Source organism: Salmo salar, chromosome ssa12 (assembly GCF_905237065.1).
Source record: "Salmo salar chromosome ssa12, Ssal_v3.1, whole genome shotgun sequence".
In the NCBI taxonomy this organism is placed as follows: domain Eukaryota; kingdom Metazoa; phylum Chordata; class Actinopteri; order Salmoniformes; family Salmonidae; genus Salmo; species Salmo salar.
Genome location: NC_059453.1, coordinates 93,849,966 through 93,876,670, shown reverse-complemented (window position 1 = coordinate 93,876,670; position 26,705 = coordinate 93,849,966). Strand labels below are relative to the sequence as shown.

At 46.9% G+C, this 26,705-nt stretch overlaps 1 protein-coding gene across 2 annotated transcripts in view; it reads left to right on the top strand.

Annotated features, from left to right (window-relative positions):
* Nucleotides 1-26,705, top strand: part of LOC106566197 (glutamate receptor-interacting protein 2) — a 173,995-nt gene that overhangs the window by 107,992 nt on the left and 39,298 nt on the right. For both annotated transcript variants that reach the window (XM_045691958.1, XM_045691957.1), the window contains exons 11-16: nt 3,824-3,985; nt 7,514-7,703; nt 16,137-16,282; nt 17,400-17,480; nt 22,248-22,311; nt 24,087-24,232. In XM_045691958.1, coding sequence (XP_045547914.1) covers nt 3,824-3,985; nt 7,514-7,703; nt 16,137-16,282; nt 17,400-17,480; nt 22,248-22,311; nt 24,087-24,232 — 789 coding nt within the window. The remainder of the gene's footprint in view (nt 1-3,823; nt 3,986-7,513; nt 7,704-16,136; nt 16,283-17,399; nt 17,481-22,247; nt 22,312-24,086; nt 24,233-26,705) is intronic.

Sequence of the window (26,705 nt, the reverse complement as noted above, 5' to 3'; positions counted from 1 at the left end):
GCTCTGTTCTGCTTTTTTCTGCGGGCAGAGGCTCAGGCATCAGAGGCTCCAAGTCAACATCAGAATCAGATGAAGTCTCTTCATCACTAACAGCGACTCTAACTCATCTAAATTCTGCAGCATTTGCAATGCTGTCAGTGCTTCCGTTCGTTTGGTCGGGCTTGCCATTGAACTACACACAGTGGCTGGGTACCAACATCCTACAGCACATTGTCTTGGAGCCTGGCTGGGTACCAACATCCTACAACACATTGTCTTGGAGCCTGGCTGGGTACCAACATCCTACAGCACATTGTCTTGGAGCCTGGCTGGGTACCAACGTCCTACAGCACATTGTCTTGGAGCCTGGCTGGGTACCAACGTCCTACAGCACATTGTCTTGGAGCCTGGCTGGGTACCAACGTCCTACAGCACATTGTCTTGGAGCCTGGCTGGGTACCAACATCCTACAGCACATTGTCTTGGAGCCTGGCTGGGTACCAACGTCCTACAGCACATTGTCTTGGAGCCTGGCTGGGTTCCAACGTCCTACAGCACATTGTCTTGGAGCCTGGCTGGGTACCAACGTCCTACAGCACATTGTCTTGGAGCCTGGCTGGGTTCCAACGTCCTACAGCACATTGTCTTGGAGCCTGGCTGGGTACCAACAAGATACAGCACATTGTCTTGGAGCCTGGCTGGGTACCAACATCCTACAGCACATTGTCTTAGCGCCTGGCTGGGTACCAACATCCTACAGCACATTGTCTTGGAGCCTGGCTGGGTACCAACATCCTACAGCACATTGTCTTGGAGCCTGGCTGGGTACCAACGTCCTACAGCACATTGTCTTGGAGCCTGGCTGGGTACCAACGTCCTACAGCACATTGTCTTGGAGCCTGGCTGGGTACCAACATCCTACAGCACATTGTCTTAGCGCCTGGCCGGGTACCAACGTCCTACAGCACATTGTCTTGGAGCCTGGCTGGGTACCAACGTCCTACAGCACATTGTCTTGGAGCCTGGCTGGGTACCAACGTCCTACAGCACATTGTCTTGGAGCCTGGCTTGGTACCAACGTCCTACAGCACATTGTCTTGGAGCCTGGCTTGGTACCAACGTCCTACAGCACATTGTCTTGGAGCCTGGCTTGGTACCAACGTCCTACAGCACATTGTCTTGGAGCCTGGCTGGGTACCAACGTCCTACAGCACATTGTCTTAGAGCCTGGCTGGGTACCAACATCCTACAGTACATTGTCTTAGAGCCTGGCTGGGTACCAACGTCCTACAGCACATTGTCTTGGAGCCTGGCTGGGTACCAATGTCCTACAGCACATTGTCTTGGAGCCTGGCTGGGTTCCAACATCCTACAGCACATTGTCTTGGAGCCTGGCTGGGTACCAACGTCCTACAGCACATTGTCTTAGCGCCTGGCCGGGTACCAACATCCCACAGCACATTGTCTTAGCGGGTTAAGTTCAGGAAAAGTCATTGAATGAGCAGAACATAGGTTTTATTTTGGCTGATTTTTTTTTTTTCTAAATCAAACGTCAGTGGCATTTGGCCTATGGCAGTTCTAGGGTTTAACATTCCCAGAACATTTAATTAGGTTGTGGGAACAGTGTGGATACATTGCAAGAGATACATTCCCAAAACACAAAATATGCTCAGTTGGGATGACATTCATACAGGACATTCCTATAATGTTGTACAGAATGTTAACAGAACAGCTGGTCTAAGTTCTTTAAAAGTTCCCAGAACATTTAATTAAGTTATGGGAGTTGTTGTAAGAATATTCTTTTGATAATTTACATAGGTGGCACAGAACATTTCCACAATGTTGCACAATGTTCACCAGTTTCCAAATTCGTACGTTTGTATGACATTCGTAGCATATTTGTTTTACGTTTAACATAATATTCCACTGAAGTTCACGGAAATATACATTTTACCTTGTCTTGGATGTCCTCAGAACGTTAATAAAATGTTATATTTATGTTTTATCTAATATTACCACAACATTCTCAGCATGCAAATTTGTCGGCCCGAAAAGCAGATTGGACATTACGTTTCTGTCCAGTTTTAACAGTAGTTCTCATATATAGAAACATATTTCAATTTCATTCAATGGACATTTTGAACAACATTTAATCATACAAACACAACCACATTTTTACAATTTGTATGTTGACAATTTGTACAAGTGGGGTTTGAAACTGCAATGTTTGGTTCCCAAGTCTAATCTTTTATCCTCTGAACCAGCAGAGAAGCACTTTTACATCTTATTTTTCAGTATATAACCATGGCAGTATGGTCAATCAGGAATTCTGTGCTTCCTTTTAAGCCTTAACACAACTGGACGGTGTTTTTTGTGTTTTGGGAACATATCTTTTGTGATGTCGCCACAATGTTCCCACCAAAATGTTCCCACAACCTAATGAAACATTCTGGGAACATTTAATGAACAGAGGAAATGTGGTCTGGGTATGTTCTTGTAACATCAGGTGAATGTTTTTTGCAACCTTAAAGAAACGTAGAACCATCCTGGACGGTGTTTTTGTGTTTTGGGAACATATCTTTTGTGATGTCGCCACAATGTTCCCACCAAAATGTTCCCACAACCTAATGAAACATTCTGGGAACATTTAAACGACACAGACAAAATATGTTCTGGGAACGTTCTTGCAAAATCAGGCGAACAAATATTATACACTACATGGCCAAGAGTATGTGGACACCCTTTCAAATTAGTGGCCACACCCGTTGCTGACAGGTATATTAAATTGAGCACACTGCCATGCAATCTCCATAGACAAACATTGGCAGTAGAATGGCCCGTACTGAAGAGCTCAGTGACTTTCAACGTGGCACCGTCATAGGATGCCACCTTTCCAACAAGTCAGTTCGTCAAATGTCTGCCCTGCTAGAGCTGCCCCCCGGGCAACTGTGAGTGTTGTTATTGTGAAGTGGAAATGTCTAGGAGTAACAACGGCTCAGCCGCAAAGTGGTAGGCCACACAAGATCACAGAACGGGACCGCCGTGTACTGGAGCACGTAAAAATCGTCTGTCCTCGGTTGCAACACTCACTCCCGAGTTCCAAACTGCCTCTGGGAGCAACGTCAGCACAAGAACTGTTTATCGGGAGCTTTATAAAATGGGTTTCCATGGCCGAGCAGCCGCACACAAGCCTAAGATCAATGCCAAGCGTTGGCTGGAGTGGTGTAAAGCTCACCGCCATTGGACTTAGGAGCAGTGGAAACATGTTCTCTGGAGTGATGAATCACCCTTCACCATCTGGCTGTCCGACGGATGAATCTGGGTCTGGCGGATGCCAGGAGAACGCGATCTGAGTTTTGGTGGAGGAATAATGGTCTGGGGATGTTTTTCATGGTTCGGGCTAGGCCCCTTAGTTCCAGTGAAGGGAAATCTTAACGCTACAGCATACAACGACATTCTAGACGATTCTGTGCTTCAAACTTTGTGGCAACAGTTTGGGGAAGGCCCTTTCCTGTTTCAGCATGACAATGCCCCAGTGCACAAAGCGAGGTATACACAGAAATGGTTTGTCGAGATTGTTGTGGAATAACTTGGCTGACCTGCACAGAGCCCTGACCTCAACCCCATCGAACACCTTTTGGGATGAATTGGAACCCCGACTGCGAGCCAGGCCTAATTGCCCAATATCAGTGCCTGACCTCACTAATGCTCTTGTGGCTGAATGGAAGCAAGTCCCCCGCAGCCTTCCCAGAAGAGTCTCTATCTCTCTAGCCATAGTGACACTTCTCTCTCTCCTCTCTCTCTCTCTCCAGCACTAGTGACTTCTCTCTCTCTCTCTCTACAGCCCTAGTGTCTACCAACTTCTCTCCTGGTTCCACCACCACCACATCGGGCCCTGGGTCGACCAGCCAGATCTCCAGTACCCTTCCCCGTACAGCTGTCCCCATGAGCCCACACAACTCCATGATGAAGAGACGACAGAGGAAAAAAGAGCATAAGAGCTCATGTATGTATGGCATGATAGCCCCTCATTTTAGCCCCTGTTAGTAGCCCCTCATAATAGCCCCTCATAATAGCCCCTCATAGTAGCCCCTCATAGTAGCCCCTCATAATAGCCCCTCATAATAGCCCCTCTTAGTAGCCCCTCATAATAGCCCCTCATAATAGCCCCTCATAGTAGCCCCTCATAATAGCCCCTCATAGTAGCCCCTCATAATAGCCCCTCATAATAGCCCCTCTTAGTAGCCCCTCATAGTAGCCCCTCATAATAGCCCCTCATAGTAGCCCCTCATAATAGCCCCTCATAATAGCCCCTCTTAGTAGCCCCTCATAGTAGCCCCTCATAATAGCCCCTCATAATAGCCCCTCATAATAGCCCCTCATAATAGCCCCTCATAATAGCCCCTCATAGTAGCCCCTCTTAGTAGGCCCTCATAGTAGCCCCTCATAATAGCCCCTCATAATAGCCCCCTTAGTAGCCCCTCATAATAGCCCCTCATAATAGACCCTCATAGTAGCCCCTCATAATAGCCCCTCATAATAGCCCCCTTAGTAGCCCCTCATAGTAGCCCCTCATAATAGCCCCTCATAATAGCCCCCTTAGTAGCCCCTCATAGTAACCCCTCATAATAGCCCCTCATAATAGCCCCTCATAATAGTCCCTCATAATAGCCCCTCATAATAGCCCCTCATAATAGCCCCTCATAGTAGTCCCTCATAATAGCCCCTCTTAGTAGCCCCTCATAGTAGCCCCTCTTAGTAGCCCCTCTTAGTAGCCCGTCATAGTAGCCCCTCATAGTAGCCCCTCATAATAGCCCCCTTAGTAGCCCCTCATAATAGCCCCTCATAATAGCCCCTCATAATAGCCCCTCATAGTAGCCCCTCATAATAGCCCCTCTTAGTAGCCCCTCTTAGTAGCCCCTCATAATAGCCCCTCATAGTAGCCCCTCATAATAGCCCCTCATAGTATCCCCTCATAATAGCCCCTCATAATAGCCCCTCATAGTAGCCCCTCTTAGTAGCCCCTCATAATAGCCCCTCATAATAGCCCCTCATAGTAGTCCCTCATAATAGCCCCTCATAGTAGCCCCTCATAATAGCCCCTCATAATAGCCCCTCTTAGTAGCCCCTCATAGCAGCCCCTCATAATAGCCCCTCATAGTAGCCCCCCTTAGTAGCCCCTCATAATAGCCCCTCATAATAGCCCCTCATAGTAGCCCCCCTTAGTAGCCCCTCATAATAGCCCCCTTAGTAGCCCCTCATAATAGCCCCTCATAATAGCCCCTCAGAGTAGCGCCTCATAATAGCCCCTCATAATAGCCCCTCTTAGTAGCCCCTCATAGTAGCCCCTCTTAGTAGTCCCTCATAGTAGCCCCTCAGAGTAGCCCCTCATAATAGCCCCTCATAATAGCCCCTCATAGTAGTCCCTCATAATAGCCCCCTTAGTAGCCCCTCATAATAGCCCCTCATAATAGCCCCTCATAATAGCCCCTCATAATAGCCCCCTTAGTAGCCCCTCATAATAGCCCCTCATAGTAGCCCCTCTTAGTAGCCCCTCATAATAGCCCCTCATAATAGCCATTCATAGTAGCCCCTCATAATAGCCCCTCATAATAGCCCCCTTAGTAGCCCCTCATAATAGCCTCTCATAGTAGCCCCTCATAATAGCCCCTCATAATAGCCCCCTTAGTAGCCCCTCATAATAGCCCCTCATAATAGCCCCCTTAGTAGCCCCTCATAGTAGCCCCTCATAATGCCCCTCATAGTTGCCCCTCATAATAGCCCCTCGTAGTAGCCCCTCATAATAGCCTCTCATAGTAGTCCCTCATAATAGCCCCCTTAGTAGCCCCTCATAGTAGCCCCTCTTAGTAGCCCCTCATAATAGCCTCTCATAGTAGCCCCTCTTAGTAGCCCCTCATAATAGCTTCTCATAGTAGTCCCTCATAATAGCCCCTCATAATAGCCCCTTTAGTAGCCCCTCATAATAGCCCCTCATAGTAGCCCCTCATAGTAGCCCCTCATAATAGCCCCTCATAGTAGCCCCTCTTATTAGCCCCTCATAATAGCCCCTCATAGTAGCCCCTCATAATAGCCCCTCATAATAGCCCCCTTAGTAGCCCCTCATAATAGCCCCTCATAATAGCCCCTCATAATAGCCACTCATAATAGCCACTCATAATAGCCCCTCATAGTAGTCCCTCATAATAGCCCCTCATAGTAGCCCCTCATAATAGCCCCTCATAATAGCCCCTCTTAGTAGCCCCTCATAGTAGCCCCTCATAATAGCCCCTCATAGTAGCCCCCCTTAGTAGCCCCTCATAATAGCCCCTCATAATAGCCCCTCATAATAGCCCCTCATAGTAGCCCCCCTTAGTAGCCCCTCATAATAGCCCCCTTAGTAGCCCCTCATAACAGCCCCTCATAATAGCCCCTCATAATAGCCCCTCAGAGTAGCCCCTCATAATAGCCCCTCATAATAGCCCCTCATAATAGCCCCTCTTAGTAGCCCCTCATAGTAGCCCCTCTTAGTAGTCCCTCTTAGTAGCCCCTCATAATAGCCCCTCTTAGTAGCCCCTCATAATAGCCCCTCATAGTAGTCCCTCATAATAGCCCCCTTAGTAGCCCCTCATAATAGCCCCTCATAATAGCCCCTCATAATATCCCCCTTAGTAGCCCCTCTTAGTAGCCCCTCATAATAGCCCCTCATAATAGCCCCTCATAGTAGCCCCTCTTAGTAGCCCCTCATAATAGCCCCTCATAATAGCCCCCTTAGTAGCCCCTCATAATAGCCTCTCATAGTAGCCCCTCATAATAGCCCCTCATAATAGCCCCCTTAGTAGCCCCTCATAATAGCCCCTCATAATAGCCCCCTTAGTAGCCCCTCATAGTAGCCCCTCATAATGCCCCTCATAGTTGCCCCTCATAATAGCCCCTCGTAGTAGCCCCTCATAATAGCCTCTCATAGTAGTCCCTCATAATAGCCCCCTTAGTAGCCCCTCATAGTAGCCCCTCTTAGTAGCCCCTCATAATAGCCTCTCATAGTAGCCCCTCTTAGTAGCCCCTCATAATAGCCTCTCATAGTAGTCCCTCATAATAGCCCCCTTAGTAGCCCCTCATAATAGCCCCTCATAATAGCCCCTTTAGTAGCCCCTCATAATAGCCCCTCATAGTAGCCCCTCATAGTAGCCCCTCATAATAGCCCCTCATAATAGCCCCTCATAGTAGCCCCTCATAGTAGCCCCTCTTATTAGCCCCTCATAATAGCCCCTCATAATAGCCCCTAGAGAGCTACCATCCTGCATGCACCAACTCTAATCTAGTTCATCTGATTCTCACCAGGACATTGATTGTGGTAGCTACATCTGTTACAACAATGTTGGAGCAAAACCCTGCATACCATTCCCAAGAGTAGGGTTGATATAGTTAATATACAGAACTGTCTGATGTCTCTCTCTCTCTCTCTGTCTCTCTCTCTGTCTCTCTCTCTCTCTCTCTGTCTCTCTCTCTGTCTCTCTCCTTTTCTCCCCCCCCCCAGCCGTGTCCCTGGCGTCCAGTAGTGTAGGTCCTGGTGGCCAGATCGTCCACACAGAGAGCAGTGAGATCATCCTGAGAGGAGACCCCCTCAATGGCTTTGGGGTCCAGCTACAGGGGGGAATATTCGCTACAGAGACCCTCTCTGCTTCCCCTCTCATCCGCTTCATAGAGCCAGACAGCTCTGCTGAGAGGTGAGGTGTACAGACAGACATGCTGAGAGGTGAGGTGTACAGACAGACATGCTGAGAGGTGAGGTGAGGTATACAGACAGACATGCTGAGAGGTGAGGTATACAGACAGACATGCTGAGAGGTGAGGTGAGGTATACAGACAGACATGCTGAGAGGTGAGGTGTACAGACAGACATGCTGAGAGGTGAGGTGAGGTATACAGACAGACATGCTGAGAGGTGAGGTATACAGACAGACATGCTGAGAGGTGAGGTGAGGTATACAGACAGACATGTTGAGAGATGAGGTATACTGACAGACATGCTGAGAGGTGAGGTATACAGACAGACATGCTGAGAGGTGAGGTATACAGACAGACATGCTGAGAGGTGAGGTATACAGACAGACATGCTGAGAGGGGAGGTATACAGACAGACATGCTGAGAGGTCAGGTGTACAGACAGACATGCTGAGAGGTGAGGTATACAGACAGACATGCTGAGAGGTGAGGTGAGGTATACAGACAGACATGCTGAGAGGTGAGGTGTACAGACAGACATGCTGAGAGGTGAGGTGAGATATACAGACAGACATGCTGAGAGGTGAGGTGTACAGACAGACATGCTGAGAGGTCAGGTGAGATATACAGACAGACATGCTGAGAGGTGAGGTGAGGTATACAGACAGACATGCTGAGAGGTGAGGTATACAGACAGACATGCTGTGAGGTGAGGTATACAGACAGACATGCTGCGAGGTGAGGTATACAGAGAGACATGCTGAGAGGTGAGGTATATACAGACAGACATGCTGAGAGGTGAGGTGAGGTGTGCAGACAGACATGCTGAGAGGTGAGGTGAGGTATACAGACAGACATGCTGAGAGGTGAGGTGAGGTATACAGACAGACATGCTGAGAGGTGAGGTATACAGACAGATATGCTGAGAGGTGAGGTATACAGACAGACATGCTGAGAGGTACTAAATGTACTAAATGTCGGGTTGGACAATACAAGCACAACATTTCTCTGGATATGGCTCTGTCCTGTAAGACTTTCATGTGTTCCAGATGAAGGAACTGAGGTTAAGACCTTGGTGTCTCCACTGTCTGTTTTCACTCAAGCAGGGAATCCAAAAACATGTTCCTGTGTTTTCCGTTGCTCTTTGATAGAAATCTGATTTTGAACTATGCCATGTCTCCTGGGCATTCCTGCTTCACTACGAGGTAATTTTGCTATTCTTTACTGAGAGAAGCACATGTAACAGAAAGAGAGAGAGAGAGAGAGAGAGAGAGAGAGTTCCCTCTTGTGTTTCTGCTCTGATCACAGGGAATTGTGTTGTCTGTTTGCTTACCCATAATCCTCCTTGTTACCAGTGCTGTTTCACAATGCCACAGAGGCCTCTGCTGGAAGCAGGCTTGCAGCTCAGATGATCAGATCTCCTGGAGAAATACTTCTGGTCTCTCAGGAACCACATCCATATGATATGCAGAGACAGCAAAAGGTCCACCTGGAACGTGTCCACCACTGTCACACAAGACAGGAGGGTAGATAGATCCTCCTTCCAGACCAGGGATAACATTTCCAACTGTCGCATGCACACACACACACACACACACACACACACACACACACACACACACACACACACACACACACACACACACACACACACACACACACACACACACACGAGAAGGAGAGAGAGTTCATTACAGCAGCCTGTGGAGTCACATTATTTATTATATTCCTTCCTCATGGAGTCTCTCTCTCTCCTTCTCTCTCTCTCTTTCCTTCTCTCTCTCTCTCTCTTTCTCTCTCTCCCTCTCTCTCTCCTTCTCTCTCTTTCTCTCTCTTTCTCTCTCTCTATCTCTCTCCTCTCTTTCTCCATCTCTCTCATCTCTCTTTCTCTCTCTCCTTCTCTCTCTCTCTCTCTCTCTCTTCTCTCTATCTCTCTCCTCTCTTTCTCTCTCTCTTCCTCTCTCTTTCTCTCTCTTTCTCTCTCTCTTTATCTCTCTCTTTCTCTCTCTTTCTTCTCTCTTCTCAACAATTCTGGGTCACAGGAAACAGATGAGTTACAATGAAAACAACACTGTATTATATCTTTATTATGTTAGGAAGGCTTGAAATTAAAGAGACAGTGTCTTCCTTTGTACTTCCTAGGAAAATGTCTTGGCATCAAACTGGATGAGAGTTGATATAACTATCTAGGTCAAGCCTCAGTGGGGCTCAGACTGTACAATTCACTCTCATCTCTTATCAGTTAGAAGATTGAAGGTTTGGGTTTGGTGGGGGGGTTGGGGGGGTGGACTGGAGAACTTTGAACATATTTTGGGGTCGGGAACATTTCAAGATCTCGTTTCACAGTGTGTCTCAAACTGCTGTCTGTCTGTCCCCATTGCAACCCATTACAACCCGTTACAACCCGTAACAAGCCATTACAACCCATTGCAACCCATTACAACCTATTACAACCCATTGCAAACCATTACAACCCATTACAACCCGTTACAACCCTTTACAACCTGTTACAACCCGTTACAACCTATTGCAACCCATTACAACCCATTGCAACCCATTACAACCCGTTACAACCCGTTACAACCCATTGCAACCCATTACAACCCGTTAATCCTGTTACAACCCATTGCAACCCATTACAACCGGTTACAACCCATTACAACCGGTTACAACCCATTACAACCCATTACAACACGTTACAACCCGTTACAACCGGTTACAACCCATTACAACCCGTTACAACCCATTACAACCCGTTACAACCCGTTGCAACCCATTACATTTACATTTACGTCATTTAGCAGACACTGTTATCCAGAGCAACTTACAAATTGGTGCATTCACCTTATGATATCCAGTGGAACAACCACTTTACAATAGTACATCTATATGTTTTTGGGGGGGAGGGTGGGGGAGGGTTAGAAGGATTACATAATCCTATCCCAAGTATTCCTTAAAGAGGTGGGGTTTCAGGTGTCTCCGGAAGGTGGTGATTGACTCCGCTGTCCTGGCGTCGTGAGGGAGCTTGTTCCACCATTGGGGAGCCAGAGCAGCGAACAGTTTTGACTGGGCTGAGCGGGAACTGTGCTTCCGCAGAGGTAGGGAGGCGAGCAGGCCAGAGGTGGATGAACGCAGTGCCCTTCTTTGGGTGTAGGGACTGATCAGAGCCTGAAGGTACGGAGGTGCCGTTCCCCTCACAGCTCCGTAGACAAGCACCATGGTCTTGTAGCAGATGCGAGCTTCAACTGGAAGCCAGTAGAGTGTGCGGAGGAGCGGGGTGACGTGAGAGAACTTGGGGAGGTTGAACACCAGACGGGCTGCGGCGTTCTGGATGAGTTGTAGGGGTTTAATGGCACAGGCAGGGAGCCCCGCCAACAGCGAGTTGCAGTAATCCAGACGGGAGATGACAAGTGCCTGGATTAGGACCTGCGCCGCTTCCTGTGTGATGCAGGGTCGTACTCTGCGAATGTTGTGGAGCATGAACCTACAGGATCGGGTCACCGCCTTGATGTTAGCGGAGAACAACATGGTGTTGTCCAGGGTCACGCCAAGGCTCTTAGCACTCTGGGAGGAGGACACAATGGAGTTGTCAACCGTGATGGCGAGATCATGGAACGGGCAGTCCTTCCCCGGGAGGAAGAGCAGCTCCGTCTTGCCGAGGTTCAGCTTGAGGTGGTGATCCGTCATCCACACTGATATATCTGCCACCTGGTTATCAGAAGGGGGAAAGGAGAAGATTAATTGTGTGTCGTCTGCATAGCAATGATAGGAGAGACCATGTGAGGATATGACAGAGCCAAGTGACTTGGTGTATAGCGAGAATAGGAGAGGGCCTAGAACTGAGCCCTGGGGGACACCAGTGGTGAGAGCACGTGGTGCGGAGACGGATTCTCGCCACGCCACCTGGTAGGAGCGGCCTGTCAGGTAGGACGCAATCCAAGAGTGAGCCGCGCCGGAGATGCCCAACTCGGAGAGGGTGGAGAGGAGGATCTGATGGTTCACAGTATCAAAGGCAGCAGATAGATCTAGAAGAATGAGAGCAGAGGAGAGAGAGTTAGCTTTAGCAGTGCGGAGAACCTCCGTGACACAGAGAAGAGCAGTCTCAGTTGAATGACCAGTCTTGAAACCTGACTGATTTGGATCAAGAAGGTCATTCTGAGAGAGATAGCAAGAGAGCTGACCAAGGACGGCACGCTCAAGAGTTTTGGAGAGAAAAGAAAGAAGGGATACTGGTCTGTAGTTGTTGACATCGGAGGGATCGATTGTAGGTTTTTTGAGAAGGGGTGCAACTCTCGCTCGCTTGAAGATGGAAGGGACGTAGCCAGCGGTCAAGGATGAGTTGATGAGCGAGGAGAGGTAAGGGAGAAGGTCTCCGGAAATGGTCTGGAGAAGAGAGGAGGGGATAGGGTCAAGCGGGTAGGTTGTTGGGCGGGCGGCCGGCCGTCACAAGTCGCAAGATTTCATCTGGAGAGAGAGGGGAGAACGAGGTCAAAGCATAGGGTAGGGCAATGTGAGCAGGACCAGCGGTGTTGTTTGACTTAACAAACGAGGATCGGATGTCGTCAAACTTCTTTTCAAAATGGTTGACAAAGTGATCCGCAGAGAGGGGGGGGGGAGGATTCAGGAGGGAGGAGAAGGTGGCAAAGAGCTTCCTAGGGTTAGAGGCAGATGCTTGGAATTTAGAGTGGTAGAAAGTGGCTTTAGCAGCAGAAACAGAGGAAGAAAATGTGGAGAGGAGGGAGTGAAAAGATGCCAGGTCCGCAGGGAGGCTAGTTTTCCTCCATTTCCGCTCGGCTGCCCGGAGCCCTGTTCTGTGAGCTCGCAATGAGTCATCAAGCCACGGAGCAGGAGGGGAGGACCGAGCCGGCCGGGACAATAGGGGACATAGAGAGTTAAAGGATGCAGAAAGGGAGGAGAGGAGGGTTGAGGAGGCAGAATCGGGAGATTGGTTGGAGAAGGTTTGAGCAGAGGGAAGAGATGATAGGATGGAAGAGGAGAGAGTAGCAGGAGAGAGAGAGCGAAGGTTGCGACGGCGCAATACCATCTGAGTAGGGGCAGAGTGAGTAGTGTTGGAGGAGAGCGAGAGGGAAAAGGATACAAGGTAGTGGTCGGAGACTTGGAGGGGAGTTGCAGTGAGATTAGTAGAAGAACAGCATCTAGTAAAGATGAGGTCAAGCGTATTGCCTGCCTTGTGAGTAGGGGGGGGACGGTGAGAGGGTGAGGTCAAAAGAGGAGAGGAGTGAAAATAAGGAGACAGAGAGAAATGAGTCAAAGGTAGACGCAAGGAGGTTAAAGTCACCCAGAATTGTTATTGGTGAGCCATCCTCAGGAAAGGAACTTGTCAAGGCATCAAGCTCATTGATGAACTCTCCAAGGGAACCTGGAGGGCGATAAATGATAAGGATGTTAAGCTTGAATGGGCTAGTGACTGTGACAGCATGGAATTCAAAGGAGGCGATAGACAGATGGGTCAGGGGAGAAAGAGAGAATGTCCACTTGGATTGAGGATTCCAGTGCCAACACCCCGCTGACCAGATGCTCTCGGGGTGTGCGAGAACACGTGGTCAGACGAGGAGAGAGCAGTAGGAGTAGCAGTGTTTTCTGTGGTAACCCATGTTTCCGTCAACGCCAAGAAATCGAGGGACTGGAGGGTAGCATAGGCTGAGATGAACTCTGCCTTGTTGGCCACAGACCGGCAGTTCCATAGGCTGCCGGAGACCTGGAACTCCACGTGGGTCGTGTGCGCTGGGACCACCAGGTTAGAGTGGCAGCGGCCATGCGGTGTGAAGCGTTTGTGTGGCCTGTGCATAGAGGAGAGAACAGGGATAGACAGACACATAGTTGACAGGCTACAGGAGAGGCTACGCTAATGCAAAGGAGATTGGAATGAAAATTAACTAAACAACTGGGGAAGCGAGAGAGCAGGGCCTCCCTCACTAACCATTCACTGAAACACTCAAATATAACTTTTCCAACTTCCACTTTAGAAATTATAACTGATGTAAACTACAGTGGTTCAATGTTTCCAGGAATAGGCTCAAACTTAGTTTATTCAGCTAGATAACTTGGTACAGTATTCTTCCGTGAAACCCACCCAGTGTCCTATGACGCCATAGCTAACTAGCATGCTAGCATCCAATAACACACTGTTAGCACCAATACTTGGTTACAATAAACTACCAATGGATCATTCGTGTCCGTGTCAAGTTCCTTTCATAATGCAGAAGTAATTAAACGTTGGCTAGCTAACACAAAGTCAGTCCTGCTAGCTACACAAGTGGACTACACAACTCGAAAGTTCAGAAAGTTAAGCTTGTGTTGCAAAAATCTTATTGACTAAAAATGATACAGTACTGCTAGCTGGTAGAGTTGGCTAGCTAGCAGTGGCTGCGTTTACCTTTATCTTTTATCTTTGATACAGAGACAACTATGTAGCTAGCTAACATTACAGGAATCAACTCGTTCCGTTGAAATGTATTTAGTTTCTACAGTACTGCTAGTTGGTAAAGTTGGCTAGCTAGCAGTGGCTGTGGTGTTGTGGTGTTGACGCCGTTTGGAAAACGGTGCGAATGAACGAATACAGCTGGCTAGCTAACCTTGTTAGTTTCTCAAAGTTAGTTTCTCAAAGCTACACCTGCACCTTTAGCTACACCTATGTAGCTAGCTAGCTAACATTACACTAATCAAATCGTTCCGTTGTAATGTAATGTAATGAAATGTAATATTACCCACGGAGCGAAGTACAGCACGACTACTCACTCCAGCATCCGGTCCATATTACAACCCATTGCAACCCGTTACAACCCAACGCTACTTTGCCTTTCTTCTTTCTAAAAAAACCCACCTCCAGAAAAGCTGCCATTTTAAAATGGTTTCCAGAGTAGGGGCTGTAAATACTACCATCTAATTCCAGTCACAATGGGTTTGTCTGTTAGTAAAAGCTGTGTATTTATGTAGGACATGGTAGCTAAACAGGCCTGTTGATTTGCCGTAAAGAGGCTGGTGATTAGCGCTGGTTGAGATCACTGAGTGGGTGGTTAATGGAATGTAGAGCACGGCCTCAGACCTCTGAACAGCATTTACGCTGTCAACTGTTCAAACATCAACATCACAACTCTGTCTGTGTGTGTGTGTGTGTGTGTGTGTGTGTGTGTGTGTGTGTGTGTGTGTGTGTGTGTGTGTGTGTGTGTGTGTGTGTGTGTGTGTGTGTTGCAGCATATCTGTGTGTGTGTGTGTGTGTATGTGTGTGTTTGCAGCATATCTCTGTGTGTGTGTGTGTGTGTGTGTGTGTGTGTGTGTGTGTGTGTGTGTGTGTGTGTGTGTGTGTGTGTGTGTGTGTGTTGTTTGCAGCATATCTGTGTGTGTGTGTGTGTGTGTGTGTGTGTGTGTGTGTGTACTGTAAATTGAATCTAAAAGAATCACAGCACCTCCACCGATGCATCCTCAGTCTGATAAAGAGGGTGTTTGTTTCAAACTCTGATTTCATATTTCCCCTCTTATCTTTCTCCCTCCCTCCCTCCCTCCCTCCCTCCCTCCCTCCCTCCCTCCCTCCCTCCCTCCCTCTCTCTCTCTCTCTCTCTCTCTCTCTCTCTCTTATCTTTCTCCCTCCCTCCCTCCCTCCCTCCCTCCCTCCCTGTATCTCTCTCTCTCGCTCTCTCTCTCTCTTATCTTTCTCCCTCCCTCCCTCCCTCCCTCCCTGTATCTCTCTCTCTCGCTCTCTCTCTCTCTTATCTTTCTCCCTCCCTCCCTCCCTCCCTCCCTCCCTCCCTCCCTCCCTCCCTCCCTATCTCTCTCTCTCTCTTTCTCCCTCCCTCCCTATTTCTCTCTCTCTCTTTCTCCCTCCCTCCCTGTCTCCCTCCCTCCCTATCTCCCTCCCTCCCTCCCTCCCTGTCTCCCTCCCTCCCTATCTCCCTCCCTCCCTCCCTCCCTCCCTCCCTCCCTCCCTCCCTCCCTCCCTCCCTCCCTCCCTCCCTATCTCTCTCCCTCCCTCCTCCCATCTATCTCTCTATCTGTAAGTCTGACCTGTTCACTCTCCAGTGCCTTTTCAATTACTCTCCAGATGATTGGTAATAAGATGCATGTGCTCTGCTTCCCTGGAGGTTACTGTATTCATTAAACCATAACTCTGCAGTCTGTGTTTTTTCCCATCTCTGGGTATCCTTTCATTTCTTCCTTGTTTCTCTGACTGTTACAACTGAAAAGTACAAATCCAATCAACAAAAAATAAATCGATTTTGATTTGAATTAAATAATGAAATGTTCTACTGCCTGTCTAAATCCTGGATATTCATATGAAAGTGACTGGTAAAAATATATATTTTTTAATTCCAATTGAAGCACTTGTCAGACCATATGTTTTCCTGCAGGGGCTCATTACACGTATACCTGCAGTTGTTTCTGACTGACAGATTGATTGATTGATTTTGTCCTGACAGGTGCGGATTGCTGCAGGTGGGAGACAGACTCCTGTCCATCAACGGAATCCCCACGGAGGACGGAACACTGGAGGAAGCAAATCAGCTGCTCCGAGATGCGGCTCTGACCAATAAGGTCTCCCTGGAGGTGGAGTTTGACGTCGCAGGTTGGTCACTGGGAGCCTCTCATTAGACTCTACATAACAGTACGTGAAAGTAAAATGGTTGAAAAAGCTAGCTAGACTAACAGATGCAGGTTTGTCATCAGGGTTTAGTAAAGTGTCCCTAAAGGGCAAAGTAGTGTTTTCAAAATGATTGTTTAAAATATACAGTATTAGTTTGAGTGATAGTCTAGTGGCAATCGTTATAATGAGCAGACCTATTGATAGCTTATCATTATAGTAAAGAATCCGCATGTGACACAACATCAGTTAGAGAATGTGCTGTCCTTTCAGATTCACAGCAAACATGATTAAACAGACTTTCATCAGGAACGACAGTATGTAATACAGACACACACGCATAGACACACACACACGCACACACACACACACACACACACACACACACACACACACACACACACACACACACACACACACACACACACACACACACACACACAGGCAGCTAGTGATTTACCTTATGGCTTGAATCCAAAATGGCACCCTATTCTCTCCATAGTGCCCTACTGTTGGAAAAAGCCCTATGTGCCCTGGTCAAAAGTAGTGCACTACATTTAAAAAAATATATATATTTCACCTTTATTTAACCAGGTAGGCTAGTTAAGAACAAGTTCTCATTTACAACTGCGACCTGGCCAAGATAAAGCAAAGCAGTTTGACACATACAACAACACAGATTACACATGGAATAAACAAACATACAGTCAATAATACAATAGAAAAAAGTATATATACACAGTGTGTGCAAATGAGGTAGGATAAGGGAGGTAAAGGCAATAAATAGGCCATGGTGGCAAAGCAATTACAATATAGCAATTAAACACTGGAATGCTAGAATGTGCAGAAGATGAATGTGCAAGTAGAGATACTGGGGTGCAAAGGAGCAAGATAAATAAATAAATAACAGTATGGGGATGAGGTAGTTGGATGGGCTATTTACAGATGTGCTATGTACAGGCGCAGTGATCTGTGAGCTGCTCTGACAGCTGGTGCTTACATAGGGAATAGGGTGTCATTTGGGACTCATCCTATGCAATCTACTGTAAATAACTTCCTGTGATATGGTGCCAGTTATGACGTGTGTTGGGTTGTGTTGTAGAGTCTGTTGTTCCCAGTAGTGGAACATTCCATGTTAAACTACCTAAGAAGAGAGGGATGGAGCTGGGCATCACCATCAGTGGTAAGGTTTAGTACACACACACACACACACACACACACACACACACACACACACACACACACACACACACACACAAACACACATACACGTGATCAGGCACACACACACACACACACACACACACACACACACACACACACATACAAGACACACACATACACACACACACACATAGCCTTCACTAGCACAGAGACATGTGCAACACCAGGGTTGGTTCGATTCCCACGGGGGGCACAGCACACGAAAAAAAAATTACACAGCAGCACACACTGTAACGCACATACAGACCACAAATGACACACTGTAAAAATGTAAAATGATACACACACACACACACACACACACACACACACACATGCGGGCAAACACACATACACGCGTACACACGCAGGCACACACATACACGCAGGCACACACACACACGCAGGCACACACACACACACACACACACACACACACACACAGGCACACACACACACGTTATCACACATGCAAACACACACACGTTATCACACATGCAAACACACGCGCGTACACACACACATATACAGACACACACACATACACGTGTACACACACACACACACACAAATATAAAATAAACATACACACTTCCTGTACCATCATGTCTGAATGATCTATCATTGAAAGTCAGCAGAAGCTATTTATCCTGTTTCTCATGGAAGTGGCTTTATTTTATCACTAGACCACCCAGTGTTACCATGGTTGCGTCTTAAGTTACACCCTATTGCTTATATGGTGCACTACTTTTGTTCAGGGCCCATTGCACTCTATAGGAAATAGGGTGTAATTTGGAACGCAGGCCCCTAATCCTCTTCATTCTCCCTGTGCCTGTAGAAGACTGACTGCCTTGGGAATGTACCCGGCTGCTACAGCTCTGTTTATGCACAAGCAGCTATCTGAAGGGTTGTTGACTTTATTAAAGGGCATGAAGTATCACTCTACTGATCTATTCCCTGGGTGTTCTCCTAGCTGCCTCTTAAACAAAAATAACAGCCATGGAATTTTTTCTTCTCCTCCCCTTTAAGTCTTTTCCTCCCTTTTAAGTCTTCTCCTCCCCTTTAAGTCTTCTCCTCCCTTTTAAGTCTTCTCCTCTCCTTTAAGTCTTCTCCTCTCCTTTAAGTCTTCTCCCCTTTAAGTCTTCTTCTCCCCTTTAAGTCTTCTCCTCTCCTTTAAGTCTTCTCCTCCCCTTTAAGTCTTCTCCTCTCCTTTAAGTCTTCTCCTCCCCTTTAAGTCTTCTCCCCTTTAAGTCTTCTTCTCCCCTTTTAAGTCTTCTGCTCTCCTTTAAGTCTTCTTCTCCCCTTTAAGTCTTCTCCTCCCCTTTAAGTCTTCTCCTCCCCTTTAAGTCTTCTCCTCCCCTTTAAGTCTTCTGCTCTCCTTTAAGTCTTCTTCTCCCCTTTAAGTCTTCTCCTCCCCTTTAAGTCTTCTTCTCCCCTTTAAGTCTTCTCCTCTCCTTTAAGTCTCCTCCTCCCCTTTAAGTCTTTCCCTCCCCTTTAAGTCTTGCCCTTTAAGTCTTCTCCTCCCCTTTATGTCTTTTGTTCCCCTTTAGGTCTCTTCCTCCCCTTTAAGTCTGTCCCTCCCCTTTAAGTGTTCCCCTTTAAGTCTTCTGTTCCCCTTTAAGTCTCCTCCTCCCCTTTAAGTCTTCTCCTCCCCTTTAAGGTTCAATTAAATAAAGGTTAAATAAAATAAAATACAAATAAATAAAGGGATACTTCACCGAAATTCAAAAATGATAAATAATCCAAAAGTATCTCAAAATGATTGTGAATTTTAAGAAAGTCACTTATAGATGATTTTAACAGATCCGCAAACAATTCTCATATCGGTCCCATGACTTGAATGGTATTTGTGCCACAAATGCTAAATATTCGCAGGTGGAAACAGTGCCAGGGAAACTAAACCAAAGCATGAATTGTTGTCATACCTTGACCATAGACTGCTTACAGGGTAAGGAAACCAATTTGTCATTCTGTCTTCAGGTTCTGTCTTCAGGTGCTGTCTTCAGGTTCTCTTCAGGTGCTGTCTTCAGGTTCTCTTCAGGTGCTGTCTTCAGGTTCTCTTCAGGTGCTGTCTTCAGGTTCTCTTCAGTTTCTGTCTTCAGGTGGGTTCTGTCTTCAGGTGCTGTCTTCAGGTTCTCTTCAGGTGCTGTCTTCAGGTTCTCTTCAGGTGCTGTCTTCAGGTTCTGTCTTCAGGTGCTGTCTTCAGGTGCTGTCTTCAGGTTCTGTCTTCAGGTGCTGTCTTCAGGTTCTCTTCAGGTTCTGTCTTCAGGTGCTGTCTTCAGGTTCTGTCTTCAGGCTGTCTTCAGGTTCTCTTCAGGTGCTGTCTTCAGGTCTCTTCAGGTGCTGTCTTCAGGTTCTCTTCAGGTGCTGTCTTCAGGTTCTGTCTTCAGGTTCTGTCTTCAGGTTCTCTTCAGGTTCTGTCTTCAGGTGCTGTCTTCAGGTTCTCTTCAGGTGCTGTCTTCAGGTTCTCTTCAGGTGCTGTCTTCAGGTTCTCTTCAGGTGCTGTCTTCAGGTTCTCTTCAGGTTCTCTTCAGGTTCTATCTTCAGGTTCTGTCTCCAGTAGCGGAACACCAAAAGGGGCTCCATGCCACATTGTATCGGAAGTTTACATACACCTTAGCCAAATACATTTAAACTTTTTCACAACATTTAATCCAAGTAAAAATTCCCTGTCTTAGGTCAGTTAGGATCACCACTTTATTCTAAGAATGTGAAATGTCAGAATATTAGTGGAGAGAATGATTTATTTCAGCTTTTATTTATTTCATCACATTCCCAGTGGGTCAGAAGTTTACATACACTTAATTAGTATTTGGTAGCATTGCCTTTAAATTGTTTAACTTGGGTCAAACATTTCGGGTAGCCTTCCACAAGCTTCCCACAATAAGTTGGGTAAATTTTGGCCCATTCTTCCTGACAGAGCTGGTGTAACTCAGTCAGGTTTGTAGGCCTCCTTGCTCGCACACACTTTTTCAGTTCTGCCCACAAATGTTCTATAGGATTGAGATCAGGGCTTTGTGATGGCCACTCCAATACCTTGACTTTGTTGTCCTTAAGCCATTTTGCCACAACTCTGGAAGTATGCTTGGGGTCATTGTCCATTTGTAAGTCCCATTTGCGACCAAGCTTTAACTTCCTGACTGATGTCTTGAGATGTTGTTTTAATATATCCACATAATTTTACTTCCTCATGATGTCATCTGTTTTGTGAGGTGCACCAGTCCCTCCTGCAGCAAAGCAAAATCAAATCAAAGTTATTTGTCACGTTCGCTGAATACAACAGGTGTAGACCTTACAGTGAAATGCTTACTTACAGGCTCTAACCAATAGTGCGAAAAAAAAGGTGTGTGTGTGTGTGTGTGTGTGTGTGTGTGTGTGTGTGTGTGTGTGTGTGTGTGTGTGTGTGTGTGTGTGTGTGTGTGTAGGTAAGTAAAGAAATAAAACAACAGTAAAAAGACATGAAAATAAGAGTAGCAAGGCTATATACAGACACCGGTTAGTCAGGCTGATTGATGTAGTATGTACATGTAGACATGGTTAAAGTGACTATGTATATATGATGAACAGAGAGTAGCAGTAGCGTAAAAGAGGGGTTGGGGGGGCACACAATGCAAATAGTCCGGGTAGCCATTTGATTAGATGTTCAGGAGTCTTATGGCTTGGGGGTAAAAACTGTTCAGAAGCCTTTTTGTCCTAGACTTGGCACTCTGGTACCGCTTGCCATGCGGTAGTAGAGAGAACAGTCTATGACTAGGGTGGGTGGAGTCTTTGACAATTTTTAGGGCCTTCCTCTGACACCGCCTGGTATAGAGGTCCTGGATGACAGGCAGCTTTGCCCCAGTGATGTACTGGGCCGTACGCGCTACCCTCTGAAGTGCCTTGCAGTCGGATAGCCGAGCCGAGCACCCCCACAACATGATGCTGCCACCCCTGTGCTTCACGGATGGGATGGTGTTCTTCGGCTTGCAAGCCTCCCTCTTTTTCCTCCAAACATAACGATGGTCATTATGGCCAAACAGTTCTATTCTTGTTTCATCAGAACAGAGGACATTTCTCTAAAACAGTACAATCTTTGTCCCATGTGCAGTTGCAAACTGTAGTCTGGCTTTTTTATGGCGGTTTTGGAGCAGTGGCTTCTTCCTTGTTGAGCGGCCTTTCAGGTTATGTCGATATAGGACTCGTTTTACTGTGGATATAGATACTTTTGTACCTGTTTCCTCCAGTATCTTCACAAGGTCCTTTGCTGTTATTCTGGGATTGATTTGTACTTTTCACACCAAAGTACGTTCATCTCTAGGAGACAAAACGTTTCTCCTTCCTGAGCGGTATGACGGCTGCGTGGGTCTATGATGTTTATACTTGCGTACTATTGTTTGTACAGATGAATGTGGTGCCTTCAGGCATTTGGAAATTGCTCCCAAGGATGATCCAGACTTGAACAAGAAATGTGTGGATTGGTTGAAAAACGGGTTCTAATGACTACAACATAAGTGTATGTAAACTTCCGACTTCAAATGTACATCTGTTACAACACACACACACACACACACACACACACACACACACACACACACACACACACACACACACACACACACACACACACACACACACACACACACAGAGAGAGAGAAAGAGAGAACAAACATCTGATAAAACTATATGCATCAGTAACTAACATTAGCTAACCTCTCTCCTCCTCCTCCTCTCTTCTCCTCCTCCTCCTCTCTTCTCCTGTCCCTCACAGCCAGTAAGAAATCTGGAGAGCCGTTAATCATCTCAGACATTAAGAAAGGCAGCATGGCTCACAGGTACAGTATGATACAGGAACATGGATGGCTTCAGGCCACAGATTAATGACTTGGGTTAAATTGTTTGAGAGAGAGACAGTAACGTAGTCCTCCTACAGAGAGAGACAGTAACGTAGTCCTCCTACAGAGAGAGACAGTAACGTAGTCCTCCTACAGAGAGAGACAGTAACGTAGTCCTCCTACAGAGAGAGACAGTAACGTAGTCCTCCTACAGAGAGAGACAGTAACGTAGTCCTCCTACAGAGAGAACAGTAACGTAGTCCTCCCACAGAGAGAGACAGTAACGTAGTCCTCCTACAGAGAGAGACAGTAACGTAGTCCTCATACAGAGAGACAGTAACGTAGTCCTCCTACAGAGAGTGACAGTAACGTAGTCCTCCTACAGAGAGACAGTAACGTAGTCCTCCTACAGAGAGAGACAGTAATGTAGTCCTCCTACAGAGAGAGACAGTAACGTAGTCCTCCCACAGAGAGAGACAGTAACGTAGTCCTCCTACAGAGAGAGACAGTAATGTAGTCCTCATACAGAGAGAGACAGTAATGTAGTCCTCCTACAGAGAGTGACAGTAACGTAGTCCTCCTACAGAGAGACAGTAATGTAGTCCTCATACAGAGAGAGACAGTAATGTAGTCCTCCTACAGAGAGACAGTAACGTAGTCCTCCTACAGAGTGACAGTAACGTAGTCCTCCTACAGAGAGAGACAGTAACGTAGTCCTCCCACAGAGAGAGACAGTAACGTAGTCCTCCTACAGAGAGACAGTAACGTAGTCCTCCCACAGAGAGAGACAGTAACGTAGTCCTCCTACAGAGAGACAGTAACGTAGTCCTCCTACAGAGAGACAGTAACGTAGTCCTCCTACAGAGAGACAGTAGCGTAGTCCTCCTACAGAGAGACAGTAACGTAGTCCTCCCACAGAGAGAGACAGTAACGTAGTCCTCCTACAGAGAGACAGTAACGTAGTCCTCCTACAGAGAGAGACAGTAACGTAGTCCTCCTACAGAGAGAGACAGTAACGTAGTCCTCATACAGAGAGAGACAGTAACGTAGTCCTCCTACAGAGAGACAGTAACGTAGTCCTCATACAGAGAGAGACAGTAACGTAGTCCTCCTACAGAGAGACAGTAACGTAGTCCTCATACAGAGAGAGACAGTAACGTAGTCCTCATACAGAGAGAGACAGTAACGTAGTCCTCCTACAGAGAGACAGTAATGTAGTCCTCATACAGAGAGAGACAGTAACGTAGTCCTCCTACAGAGAGACAGTAACGTAGTCCTCCTACAGAGAGAGACAGTAACGTAGTCCTCCTACAGAGAGAGACAGTAACGTAGTCCTCATACAGAGAGAGACAGTAACGTAGTCCTCCTACAGAGAGACAGTAACGTAGTCCTCATACAGAGAGAGACAGTAACGTAGTCCTCCTACAGAGAGACAGTAACGTAGTCCTCCTACAGAGAGAGACAGTAGCGTAGTCCTCCTACAGAGAGACATTTCGCACAAAATCACCAATGATACAGTTCAAAACCTGTTTTCCCCTCATTATCCCTCTTTCTCTACCCCTCTACCTGTCTCTCTCGCTCTCTACCCCTTTATTCCCCCCTTCTCTAACTTTTATCTCTATCTACCTCCGTCTACCCTCCTCTCTCTCTCTCTCTCTCTCTCTCTCTCCTTCTCTACAACCTCCATCTCATCCTTCTCTCTCTACTACATTCCCTTCTCTCTACTTCCTTTCTTCCTCCTCTTTACATCTCTCCTCCTCTCTCTCTTTACCCAGGACTGGTACCTTGGAGCCTGGGGACAAGCTCCTGGCCATAGACAACATCCGTCTGGAGAACTGTTCCATGGAAGATGCCTGTCAGATCCTAGAACAGGCCGAGGACCTGGTTAAACTCAAGATCCGTAAGGACGAAGACAACTCTGGTGAGCCTGCTTGGTGCCTGGCTGGGAGGCAGTTAGGAAGGAGTGTATGAAATATGACAAACACTCGCACAATGTTGAATGCTTCCATGCAATGTTCCAACCAGAAGGTCAAATCAAATCAAAGTTTATTGGTTGCAGACACAGTTTAGCAGATGTTATAGTGAGTGCAGCGGAAGGTTTATATTAGTGGCTCCTAACAATGCAGTAAAATGTCAATCAAGGACACAAATAATTGTTTTGATACTGATCAATTAAATTAGCTTATTGATCAATGAAGCAATAGGCATGATCATTGGAGAACTAATTAAATAAGCCAAATAAACACACCAACATGAAGGCATTATGAACAGGAGTTAGAGTACCAGGCTCCACCACAGGGTGGCAGTATTTTGTGAACAAGAGTTACAGTACCAGGCTCCACCACAGGGTGGCAGTATTGTGTGAACATGAGTTACAGTACCAGGCTCCACCACAGGGTGGCAGTATTGTGTGACCATGAGTTACAGTACCAAGCTCCACCACAGGGTGGCAGTATTGTGTGAACATGAGTTACAGTACCAGGCTCCACCACAGTGTGGCAGTATTGTGTGAACATGAGTTACAGTACCAGGCTCCACCACAGGGTGGCAGTATTGTGTGACCATGATTTACAGTACCAGGCTCCACCACAGGGTGACAGTATTGTGTGAACATGAGTTACAGTACCAGGCTCCACCACAGGGTGGCAGTATTGTCTGAAAAATATCCACAGCTGTTTGTTCTCCCCGTCTGACACAATCACGATGCAACGATTATCACCCACCAGTATTCTAGTGTTTTAGAGCCACCAATAGCTAGCTATACATGATGAATAGTAGAAACCTACAGTGTTATATAGTTCACGCTCTCTACCAAATATCAGATGCAGCTCTAGGAATAGCAGATAGGTTTAATAATGTTGCTGTCTGACGTGATGAAAGTGCTTTAGTCCAGCTGTAGCTGAAGATGCCTCTCCTCTCCTCTCCTCTCCTCTCCTCTCCTCTCCTCTCCTCTCCTCCCCTCACCGCCCCTCTCCTCCCCTCGCCTCGCCTCGCCTCCAAACCTTCTTTCTCCCTTCTTACTCCCCAGTGGTGGGATCTGAGGACATGTTTCACACATGACCGACTCTATATATACACACAAAAGTATATGGACACCCCTTTAAATTAGTGGATTTGCCTATTTCAGCCACACCCGTTGCTGATGGGGTGTATAAAATCGAGGACACAGCCATGCAATCTCCATAGACAAACAATGGCAGTAGAATGACCTTACTGAAGAGCTCAGTGACTTTCAACGTGGCACCGTCATAGGATGCCACCTTTCCAACAAGTCAGTTTGTCACATTTCTGTCCTGCTATAGAGCTGCCTCTGTAAGTGCTGTTATTGTGAAGTGGAAACGTCTAGGATCAACAATGGTTCAGCAATGAAGTGGTAGGCCACACAAGCTCACAGAACGGGACCGCCAAGTGCTGAAGTGCGTACCGCGTAAAAATCATCTGTCCTCGGTTGTAACACTCACTACCGAGTTCCAAACTGCCTCTGGAAGAAACATCAGCACAAGAACTGTTCATCAGGAGCTTCAAGAAATGGGTTTCCATGGACGAGCAGCCGCACACAAGCCTAAGATCACCATGTGCAATGTCAAGCGTCGGCTGGAGTGGTGTAAAGCTCACCACCATTAGACTCTGGAACAGTGGAAATGTGCTCTCTGGAGTGATGAATCAAGCTTCACCATCTGGCAGTCCGATGGACGAATCTGTGTTTGGCGGATGCCAGGAGAACGCTACCTGCCCCAATGAATAGTGCCAACTGTAAAGTTTGGTGGAGGAACAATACTGGTCTGGGGCTGTTTTTCACGTTTTAAGCTTGGCCCCTTAGTTCCAGTGAAGGGAAATCTTAACGTTACAGCATACAGTGACATTCTAGATGATTCTGTGCTTCCAACTTTGTGGCAACAGTTTGGAGAAGACCCTTTCCTGTTTCAGCATGACAATGCCCCCGTGCACAAAGCGATGGTCCATACAGAAATGGTTTGTCGAGATCGGTGTGGAATAACTTAACTGGCCTGCACAGAGCCCTGACCTCAACCCCATCGAACATCTTTGGGATGAATTGGAACGCTGACTGCGAGCCAGGCCTAACCGCCTAACATCAGTGCTCGATCTCTTGCGGCTGAATGGAAGCAAGTCCCTGACAGCAATGTTCCAACATCTAGTGGAAAGCCTTCCCAGAAGAGAGGAGGCTGTTATAACAGTTATAGCAGCAAAGGCACCATCACAGTCATAAGGGCCATTTTAATTTCCTCTATGCATTTCTTAGGGAAAGTGAATAGCCATCCTTCAGTCATTTTTCAAGTTGAATGCCTTTCTACCTGTGTACTGTGGATGTTAGATGTTTAGGGAACCTAGTTGTTATCTTTGTTGCTTTAAAGTTTAGTTATGTTATGCCCTGA